The sequence below is a fragment of the Pelophylax lessonae genome, assembly GCF_965119305.1.
Source record: "Pelophylax lessonae genome assembly, chromosome: 2".
NCBI classification, from domain to species: Eukaryota; Metazoa; Chordata; class Amphibia; order Anura; family Ranidae; genus Pelophylax; species Pelophylax lessonae.
This window is the reverse complement of record NC_138769.1, coordinates 634,533,437-634,545,004: the sequence shown is the minus strand read 5'-3', so window position 1 is coordinate 634,545,004 and position 11,568 is coordinate 634,533,437. Positions and strand designations below refer to the sequence as shown.

General features: G+C 43.7%; 1 protein-coding gene across 1 annotated transcript in view; it reads left to right on the top strand.

The window, feature by feature from the left end:
- The first annotated feature begins 2,614 nt into the window (after window positions 1–2,614).
- KATNAL1 (katanin catalytic subunit A1 like 1) overlaps window positions 2,615–11,568 on the top strand; it is a 153,253-nt gene continuing 144,299 nt past the window's right edge. Inside the window, exon 1 of the mRNA XM_082247671.1 lies at window positions 2,615–2,797. Coding sequence (XP_082103797.1) covers window positions 2,636–2,797 — 162 coding nt within the window. The 5' untranslated portion in view covers window positions 2,615–2,635. The remainder of the gene's footprint in view (window positions 2,798–11,568) is intronic.

The following is an 11,568-nucleotide window of genomic DNA, read 5'->3' as shown; positions in this document are numbered from 1 at the left end:
TAAGCACAACATCCAAATAGCACCTTCAGCCATAATCCACTTTTAAACCAGGCCTTCTTCTAAACCTTTTTGTTTACAAGTAAAAATCTGTATTTTTGCTAGCAAATGCCTTAGAACCCCCAAACATTATATATTTTTGTAGCAGAGGCCCTGGAGAATAAAATGGTGGGTTTTGCAAATTTTTGTGTCACACTGTATTTGCGCAGCAGTTTTTTCAAACGCAATTTTAAAGACTAATGCATAAATTAAATTTTCGTAAATTTCAATGCACACAGAGACAATATAATACCCACATTTTCAGTAAAATATAAAATTTGGCGTTGCGCTGGATAAATAGATACAAAACATATCACACTGTAAAATTGCGCACGCTAGTGAAATGGAGCCGAACTTTGGTATTTGAAAATCTCCTTAGGCGACGCTATATAAGGTGGGTTTTGTGCTAGAATTATTGCTCTAGCTCTGACGTTCGCGGCGATACCTCACATGTGTGGTGCTATCGCTGTTTATGTATGCGTATGGGACCAGCGTGTGCGTTCGTCTTTACATGCAAGCATGGAGGCATTTTAAATGTTTTACTTATTTATTGGTGGGACACTGGTACGTTGACAGATGTTGATCGGTCACCGAAGGACGTTGTCACAATGGTGCTCTATTGCAGATGTTTTGTGCACTGGTGCAGATGTGATGGGGCACTGACATGTTTTGTGCACTGGTGCAGATGTGATGGGGCACTGACATGTTTTGTGCACTGGTGCAGATGTGATGGGGGACTGACAGATGTTTAGTGCACTGGTGCAGATGTGATGGGGGACTGACAGATGTTTAGTGCACTGGTGCAGATGTGATGGGGGACTGACATGTTTTGTGCACTGGTACAGATGTGATAGGGGACTGACAGATGTTTTGTGCACTGGTACAGATGTTTTATGGGGACACAAAGCTGTCACAGATCTTGCAGATTCCCCCGCTCCCCCAACCCCCAAACCCCCCCCCCCCCCCCACACTGAGCTCTGCAGGAAAAACTGTCACAGAGGCAAGTGTCTCTGTTCACATTGTGAAGGCTGTGATTGGACACAGCCATCACGTGATCGGGAGAGCCAAACACAGGACCCATATCCCGATCTCGTCTTGGCTGTGTCCTGTGATCACAGCCTTCATGCGCTTCTTCTGAGGGACAGATGGGAACATCCACTCAGAATGATGGAGCTCCCACCTGCAAGTTTATATGAAGTGGCCATGTTGGAGGAGGTTAAACCAGGTATTGGTACTTTTGGCAGTCTGGGCAGGTGCCAAGTCCTGCTGGAAAATGAAATCAGCATCTCCATAAAGCTGGTCAGCAGAGGGAAGCATGAAGTGCTCTAGAATTATTTTGGTAGAGAGATGCGCTGACTTTGGACTTGATCAAACACAGTGGACCAACACCAGCAGATGACATGGCTCCCTAAATCATCACTGACTGTGGAAAATTTAGCATTCCATTTGAAAATCGAGGTCCCAGGGTCTGGAGGAAGAGTGGAGGGGCACAGAATCCAAGTTGCATGATCCAGTGTGAAGCTTCCACAGTTCGTGATGATTTGGGGAGCCATGTCATCTGCTGGTGTTTGTCCACTGGATTTTATTAAGTCCAAAGTCAGCGCAGTCCTCTACCAGGAAATTCTAGAGCACTTCATGCCTCCCTCTGCTGACCAGCTTTATGGAGATGCTGATTTCATTTTTCAGCAGGACTTGGCACTTACCCACACTGCCAAAAGTACCAATACCTGGTTTAACCTCCTCCAACCTGGCCACTGCATATAAACTGGCAAGTGGGAGCTTCATTGTTCTGAGTGGATGTTCCCATATGGCCCTCAGAACAAGTGCGTGAAGGCTGTGACTTGGCACCTGCCCACACTGCCAAAAGTACCAATACCTGGTTTAATGATCATGGTATCACTGTGCTTGATTGGCCAGCAAACTCGCCTGCCCTAAACCCCATAGAGAATCTGTGGGGTATTGTCAAGAGGAAGATGAGACACCAGACCCAACAATGCAGATGAGCTGAAAGCTGCTATCAAAGAAACTTGGGCTTCCATAATGCCTCAGCAGTGCCACAGGCTGATCGACCTCCATGCCATGCCGCAATGATGCAGTTATTAATGCAAGAGGAGCCCTGACCAAGTATTGAGTGCATAATATACTGTACATGGAAATACTTTTCAGTAAGCCAACATTTCTGTAATAAAAATCCTTTTTTTTTATTTTTATGTGATATTTTAATTTTCTGAGATACTGAATTTTGGGTTTTTACTAGCTTTAAGCCATAATCATCAAACTTAAAATAAAGAAATGCTTGAAATTTATCACTCTGTGTGTAATGAATCTATATAAAATATGAGTTTCACTTTTTGAATTTAATTACTAAAATAAAGTAACTTTTTGATGTCATTCTAATTTTTTGAGATGTAGCTGTATATACAGATTTTTATTATTATCACCAAAAGTTATAACTGACATTCAAGCTTTTTATATTAAAACTTTATCAATAATTTTCTTAATATTAGGCTTGAAATTTCTGTTTTTAGCTGTGCATTTTCTGCATAACTATGTGACCTTTTTCTCCTGTTTTCTGTCTGCATTCTCTAGACTCCCAAGGATGAATCTGGCCGAGATGTGCGACAATGCTAAAAAGGGCAGAGAATACGCGCTGCTTGGAAATTATGACTCATCTATGGTTTATTACCAGGGAGTAATCCAGCAAATTCAAAAACACTTCCAGAGTATTAGGGATCCAGTGGTGAAGACCAAATGGCAACAAGTAAGTGCTTTGATTGTGTGCAGTGCTGTGTTGTTACCCTGTATTGTCAGAGTTTGTTATTCTGTGCGTTTCACAACACTGGGACATATTTGAAACAAGTAAAAATAGCATTCTGACCCAAGGCAAACTGAGTTTTAAGTTAATGTATTTTACACTGTGTTAGGGTGGCACAGTGGTTTAGTATTTAGCACCTACCTATGTGTTGCAGCACTGGGGTCCTTGGTTTGAATCTTGACCAGGACACCATCTGCATGGAGTTTGCATGTTCTCCCTGTGCTTGTGGTGTTTCTTCTGGGTACTTCAGTTTACTCCCGCACTCCAAAAAGATACTAGTAAGTTTATTGTCCTAAGCCAAGCAATTGGAGAGGGTTGAGGAAAGACTTGGGGAGCTACCTTGTAAAAGAATTCGCCAAAAAATTGGCTTTGAAGAATATCAGAAGTCGTGCCCAGAGAGCTGACCCATAGAATTGAAGAGAGTTGGATACAACTGAAGGATTTATGCATAGATACACTACAATACTATGTGTTATTATTATTATACAGGATTTATATAGCGCCATCAGTTTACAACATCAGTGCTTTACAACATAAGGGCAGACAGTACAATTACAATACAATTTAATACATTCTGAATCAGAGGGACCTGCTCGTTAGAGCTTACAATCTAAGAGGGCGGGTCAAGTGATACAAAAGGTAATGGGGGATTAGCTCATGGAGAAAATAAAAGTACAGTTGTTAGGTGGGGGCAGAATTGGCTTCTCTAAAGAGAAGGGTTTTGAGGGACCGTCTAAAAGTGGACAGAATAGGAGATAGTCAGACAGATTAGGGTAAGGAGTTCTGGAGCATGGGAGAAGTCCTGGAGGCAAGCTTCAGAGGAGATGACAAGGGAGCTAGTGAGCAGGAGATCTTGGGGTGTAAAAGAGAATGATTAGGTTGGTATTTTAAGACTAGGTTAGTGATGTAGCTGGGGTCAGAATTGTGGATGGCTTTGTAAGTTGTTCTTGGTACTTTGAATTTTATTAAATAAGTGGAGGTATTGACAGAGAGGGTAGCAGACGCTAAATGGTTGGTAAGGTGGATGAGTCTGGCAGCAGCATTCGTGATGGATTGAAGGGGGGATGTAAGGGTAAGCCAACGAGGAGGGAGTTGCAGTAGTCGAGGCGAGAGATAACCAGGGAGTAACCAAGGAGTTTTGCGCCATCGTTGGTTAGGAAGGGGGTATTAATGTACGTGATTATCTGCGCAGAAATATGTGAATAATTAAAGCTGCAAGCATAAACTAAAAAAAAAAAAAATCACTTGAACATATATAAAAGAGTAAATGTTGCGCAATCCCCTATAATTTATCTGTGAGTAAGAACCAATGTCTTTAATCTAATGTTTAATGTGTTTTTCAGCAATCATTAATTAATCAGGGAAAAAACAATCATAAACAATAATATAGAAAAAGTCCATATAATCATGAATGTACAGTGCATCTGGAAAGTATTAACAGCGCATCACTTTTTCCACTTTTTCCACAATTTATGTTACAGCCTTATTCCAAAATCTACTAAATTCAATATTTTCCTTAAAATTTCACAAACAATACCCCATAATGACAACGTGAAAGATGTTTATTTGAAATCTTTGCAAATTTATTAAAGAAAAAAAAAAAAAAAAATTCCGTGTACATAAGTATTCGCAGCCTTTGCCATGACACTCAAAATTTAGCTCAGGGGCATCCTATTTCCACTGATCATCCTTGAGTTGTTTCAACAACTTGATTGGAGTTCACCTGTGGTAAAGTCAGTTGATTGAGCATGATTTGGAAAGTCACACACCTGTCGTCTATATAAGGTCCCACAGTTAACTGTGCATGTCAGAGCACAAACCAAGCCATGAAGTCCAAAAAATCTGTAGACCTCTGAGACAGGATTGTATTGAGGCACAGATCTGGGGAAGGGTACAGAAAAATGTCTGCAGCATTGAAGGTCCCAATGAGCACAGTGGCCTCTATCCTCTGTAAATGGAAAAAGTTTGGAACCACCAGGACTCTTCCTAGATCGGGCTGCCCGGCCAAACTGAGGGATCTTGGGAGAAGGGCCTTAGTCATAGAGGTGACCAAGAACCAGATGGTCGCTCTGACAGAGCTCCAGCGTTTCTCTGTGGAGAGAGGAGAACATTCCAGAAGAACAACCATCTCTGCAGCAAACCACCAATCAGGCCTGTATGGTAGAGTGGCCAGACCGAAGCTACTCCTCAGTAAAAGGCACATGACAGCCCACCTGGAGTTTTCCAAAAGGCACCTGAAGGACTCTTAGACCATAAGAAACCAAATTCTCTGGTCTGATGAAACAAAGATTGAACTCTTTGGCCTGAATGGCAAGCCTCATGTCTGGAGGAAACCAGGCACCGCTCACCACCTGGCCAATTCCATTCCTACAGTGAAGCAGGGTGGTGACAGTATCATGCTGTGGGGATGTTTTACAGGGCAGGAACTGGGAGACTAGTCACAATCAAGAGAAAAACTAATGAAGCAATGTACAGAGACATCCTTGATCAAAACCTGCTCCAGAGTGCTCTGGACCTCAGACTGGGCAAAGGTTCATCTTCCAACAGGACAATGACCCTAAGCACACAGCCAACATAACAAAGGAGTGGCTATGGGACAACTCTGTGAATATCCTTGAGTTGCCCAGCCAAAGCCCAGACTTGAATCCGATTGAACATCTCTGGAGAGATCTGAAAATAGCTGTGCACCGACGCTCCCCTTCCAACCTGATGGAGCTTAAGAGGTCCCGCAAAGGAAAATGAGAGAAACTGACCAAAAATAGGTGTGCCAAGCTTGTAGCATCATACTCAAAAATACTTAAGGCTGTAATTGGTGCCAAAGGTGCTTCAACAAAGTATTCAGCAAGGGCTGTGAATACTTATGGACTGTACATAGGATTTTTTGTTTGTTTGTTTTTATTAAATTTGCAAAGACATCCTTGATGACAAACTTCTTTCACATTGTCATTATGGGGTATTGTTTGTAGAATTTTGAGGAAAAAAATGGAATTTAATCTATTTTGGAATTAGACTGTAGCATAACAAAATGTGGAAAAAGTGAAGCGCTGTGAATACTTTCCGGATGCACTGTAGTAGTTCCAACAGCTTGTGATGTATATCACTGCCAGGTAAGTGCTGCAAGAACATGCAAGTAAAAATCCCCACCACCACGGTAAATTCCTTATGGGAGTTTATTTAGGTGGGTGGATTGATGATTTAGTGTGTATTTACATGTTAATTATTTGACAACCACTGCTAGGTGCACTCCCTACAGTGCCAAGTATTCATACCCCTTCAAATTTTCCACATTTTGTCATGTTACAACCATAAAACGTAAATGTATTTTATTGGGATTTTATGTAATAGACCAACACAAAGTGGCACTTAATTGTGAAGTGGAAGGAAAATGATAAATGGTTTTCAACATTTTTTACAAATGAATATCTGAAAAGTGTGGTGTGCATTTGTATTCAGCCCCTGTGAGTCAATACTTTGTAGAACCACCTTTCACTGCAATTACAGCTGCAAGTCTTTTTGGGGATGTCTCTACCAGTTTTGCACATCTAGAGAGTGAAAGTTTTGCCTATTCTTCCTTGCAAATAGCTCAAGCTCTGTCAGATCGGATGGAGAGCGTCTGTGAACAGCAATTTTCAAGTCTTGCCACAGATTCTTAATTGGATTTAGGTCTGAACTTTGACTGGGCCATTCTAACACATGAATGTTCTTTAATCGAAACCGTTCCATTGTAGCTCTGGCTGTATGTTTAGGGTCGTTGTCCTGCTGGAAGGTGAACCTCTGCCCCAGTCTCAAGTCTTTTGCAGACTCTAAAGGGTTTTCTTCTATGATTGCCCTGTATTTGCCTCCATCCATCTTCCTATCAACTCTAACTAGCTTCCCAGTCACTGCTGAAGAAAAGCATTGCCACAGCATGATGCTGCCACCAAGAAGAAAGATACTCAGTAAAAGAAACTGGTTTGATTACTCTGTACCACCCAATCCACAATTAGTTATTAAACACTCACTGGATATAAAAACGTGTATACTTTAATGAAAAATTATCACACAAAACCCAGATCAAAGGTTCATGCATGATGACATGAAATGAAAAGGTGCCAAGGACAACAACAGACATACGCATTTAAAAACAAACATGCAACCTGCCCCTCACCCTCCATTGAACAGTACAGAAAGACCCATAATGCCATTAGTGCTTAGCAATAATATAACTGTATAGGTTGTGTAGGGGTCATAGAACCAAGTACTGACAATAGTCAGGGTGATGGTGATAGATCCCTGTGTAGAAAACATATATAGAAAGGACTATTGAATAAATCTCTCAAAGACTAGTTCATGGATAGAAGAGACAAGTTCCTCATGGTTAGAAAAGGCTGTAAATGACCTCAAACGTTCCTGATGGATGAAAGGTTGTATCCGTGGAATACTGAAGTGGAAAGCATCTGTGTGTGGTCTAGAGGAGGCACAAAAGGACACTAGATTGCATATGTCGCATAGAGTGTCAAACAGTGAGCTGGATATATATATAGAGGCAGCCTCCCTCACACAACACAGGCCCCTTTTTTTATCAGTTTTGCAGATGTAAGGTGTTTTTTTTTTTCTCTTTCATTTATTGACGGACACAGTTCCTGATTCTTCTTAACCATTGGGTTATACTGCCCCCTACAGGAGTAGGACACTAGGCAGGAAAAAGCTTGACTACGCCTATGGGCAGTCCCAGGGGGTATACACCCACTCTCAGCTATAGGCATTTTGTTTTTTTCTGCCTAGTCAGGAGTAAGGACCTACAGTACAGTAGTTCCCTGGTGGGATCTCTGGTCCTGGCTATTTTTTCATTTTAAATGGAATTTTTTTCCTCTTTTATTATTTTGTTCTTGTGAGAACTACAATCAAGTGCCGGACTGGGCGATGAGCTGGATAATATAGATCCTTAGGGTCCCCCCAGTCCGACCAGCGAGTGCGTGTAGACCGCAGCTCTGTGCTAGGTCGGCCGCGAGATAGACCCACTGCACGGGGGCTGGCCTGCGAATTAAACGTCTTGCGAGGACGCATACAAACTGGCTTCGGCCTGAGTCGCAGAATTTCATTCTGGCCGACAGCACCCACATTACAATGAAGCAGTGTCCTGTCCAGAGTGGTGCCCACCCTGTTCCTGGTGTGGTAAGTAGCTGTCCCCCCACTACACCTTGAGGGTTTTGGGGTGGACGTGAGCCCCTCCCTGGGATGGTTGGTCCCCCCGGGATCCCCTCCTTTCCCCCGAGCCCCTCTAAAATTTCAGTCACTGTGAGTCTTTTGGAGGGCGACCCCCCCCCCTTGTTTTTTTGCAGGGTCCAGTAGGTGGTCCATTTGTGGACCCCAAAAAAAAAGCAAGGGGGTCACCCTCCGAAAGACCCACAGTGACCAAAAAAGAGGGGCTACTTTTCGGGGTGAGCTCAGTATATGGCGACACTACTGGGTCTGCGTCCATGCACCTAGAGTGCTTAATTAGTGAGGATGATTCCTCGCCTAAATAGGCACTGGTGGATGCACTGTTTGTGTCAGTGCGTGAAAAATTAAAAATGAAGGTCACGGCTGATGCTGTGTCAGAGGCAGCGGTTCCTTTTGGCATCCACGGGCCCTCCAAAATGGCGAGGGTGTTCCTCTTTCCGCTTACCTTGACAACATGTCACAAACTGTGGGGTTGTCCAAAGCGCAGTGGTTGCTAGGAAATTTTTGCTTGCGGTGTCCTTATGAGGATTTACTGCGTGAAAGGTGGACGGGACGATTTGAGGAGTCCCTGACCTTTACAGGTCCAGCTAATAAGAGAGCAGATGCTCTGGCCCACCATATGTGCTCTGTGGCTGGTTCGGGAATTAGGCTGGTAATTACTATTTCCCTGGTGTCGGAAACCCTGATCGAGTGGGCTAAGCTTTTATGCTGGGACCTGGATTGAGAATAGCTTCCCCCTGTCTTTGCGAAGCTGGCAGACCGGTTGGTCCAGGAGCTACAGTTTGTCTGTGATGCCTCTTTGGATGCTGCTCCTTTGATTTCTAGGCTGTCTGTATCAGCAGTGGTCCTTCGGCATATTGTCTGGCTGAAATGCTGGTCTGCGGACTAGACTTCTAAGAAGGCTTTATCTGATCTCCCAGTTGTAGGGGGGTCGCCTTTTTGGAGCTTCTTTGGAAAGGGTCTCGTGGTGGGAAGAGTACTCTTTTTTTTTTTTTTTTTTTTTTTTTTTTACGCAGGCAACCAAGGGCAAGGAACCCCGTCATAGACGTGGGCCATTCTCCTCTACTCCTAAGTGGCCTCTGTCTCTCAGGATCTCAAGATTATGGATCAAAAGTCAGGGCCTCCACCAGAGGTTCCAAGAGGACCTGGTCTGGCAAGCCATAAGTGGGCTCCTCCAGACCTGCAGACAAGGCTGCCTCTGCATGAAGGGGCACCATCACCCATATCTTGGGTGGGGGGACGTCTTCGCTGGTTTCCAGATCCATGGACCTCCCTGGTACAGGTCAAGTGGGTCCACAAAGTTATTTGGTCATGCTACGGGATTGAGTTCTGTCTTGTCCTCTGGAAAGGTTTTTTCCCTTTCAACCTGCACTTGTCCCCAGAGCTACAGGGTCTTTTAGGAAATCAGACTCTCTATTTGCGCTCACGGACAGACCTCTTAAAGGGTTGTCCGTTTCTTCTGCTACTATTTCCAGATGGATCAGACAGACTGTGGTTTAGGCCTATTGCATCAGGGGTCAGGTTCCTCCTTTCCCTGTTTAGGCACACTCTACTAGGGCACTAAGTGTCTCTTGGGCTTTCCGTCTTCAAGCATCAGTGACGGTTTGCAAGGTGGCCACCTGGTCGTCGATGCACACGTTTACGAAGTTTTTTGTAAAGTGGTTGTGTTGCCATCTGCAGATGCTTCTTTTGGCCGCAATGTTTTGCTGGCTGCTGTTTAGAGGACCTGGTCCTCTTTGATGGCGTTTTGTTTTTCAAGTGAGCTCCAGTTTATGGTTGAGCTCTATGTTACCTGGTTGGCTATAGTTAGCCTTGGGAATTTTTTTCTGCTGTTTTCCCACCCCTCATGTGTAACAATGGTTAGGAAGAATCAGGAGCTGTGTCCGTCAATGAACTGAAGAGAAAAAGTGATTTTTGACTTACTGTAAAATCCATTTCTTTGATGTTCATTGATGGACACAGCACCCATCCTTCTGTGGAGTTGGATTTCTTCTGACACTGCTTGTAACAAAACTGAGTGCCTCTAGCTGAGAGTGGATGTATACCCCCTGGGACTGCCCATAGGCGTACTCAAGCTTTTTCCTGCCTAGTGTCCTGCTCCTGTAGGGGGCAGTATAACCCAATGGTTAAGAAGAATCTGGAGCTGTCCATCAATGAATATCAGAGAATGGGATTTTTCATTTACCGTAAAATCTCTATTATTCCTATTTCAAAGGGTGCAGTGTGTGTTCTGACTGACACTAATAGCACACTTGGTCATACACACTTAGGCCTCTTCACACTTCCAAATGAGGCCATTTGTGATTATATCTGTGGGAGCCATTTGCAGGAACTTCCTATGGGTCTTCCACAGCCAATCGCAAAGGGCCCCATTCACAAGTATGAATGGGGCCTAACTACTGACTCATTTCTCAGATTAGTGCGTGTTTCTGGGATTGCAGTATTCAGTATGCCCAGGCATGTCACACATGCAACATTTCAGGGAACATGGATCGCTGGTGGCTTAACCGGTTGCCGACTGCTCACAGTATATTTACTGCGGCAGTCAGCCCCGGCCAGGCAGAGTGACGTAGGTCTACGTCGCTCGCCTGTCACTCCTTTTAGAGCCAATAGCGGGCGAGCGCGCGCCCGCCTCGGCTCGTTCACAGAGGAGTGCGGGCGTGTGACCGGCGGACCCGATGTCCGCCGGTCACACTACGATCGCCGGTACAGCGGGAGAAAGACAGAGCGGCTTATGTAAACAAGCCACCTGTCATTCTCCCCTGTGTAAAAATGAATATCAGACGGTTCTACTATGTAGAACCGTTGATCTTTGTTTTTACACTAGGAGACCTGTCCCCCTACAGTTAGAATCACGCCCCTAGGACACACTTTACCCCTCCCTGTCCAATACAGTTAACCCCTTCCCTGCCAGTGTCATTTTTGCAGTAACAGTGCATATATATATATATAGCACTGATTACTGCAGTAATGTCACTGGTACCCCCAAAAGTGTCAAAAATGTCAGTCAAGGGTCCGATCTGTCTGCCGCAATGTCGCAGTACCGCAAAAAAAATCGCAGATCGCCGCCATTACTCGTTAAAAAAAACCCACCAAAAATGACAAAAATCTTTCCCTTTGTTAGTAAACGCTATAACTTTAGCGCAAACCAATCAAAATACAATTTTGCGATTTTTTTTTTTTTTTTTTACCAAACATATGTAGCGTAAAACAATTTGGCCGAAAATGTTAAAAAATTTTGATTTTTACATTTTTTTGGGGGGGAATTTCATATAAAAAAAAAAGTGAAAAATATTGTTATTTTTGCAAAAATTACGCTCTTTTTTTGTTTATAGCGCATGATCAAAAAATCGCACAGGTGATCAAATACCACCAAAAGAAAGCTCTGTTTGTGGGAAAAAAAGGACGTGAAATTCGTTTAGGTACAGCGTCGCGCGACTGCGCAATTGTCCGTCAAAGTCACGCAGTAAAAAATCGCAAAAAAAACCCTGGTCAGGAAGGGGGTAAAATCTTCC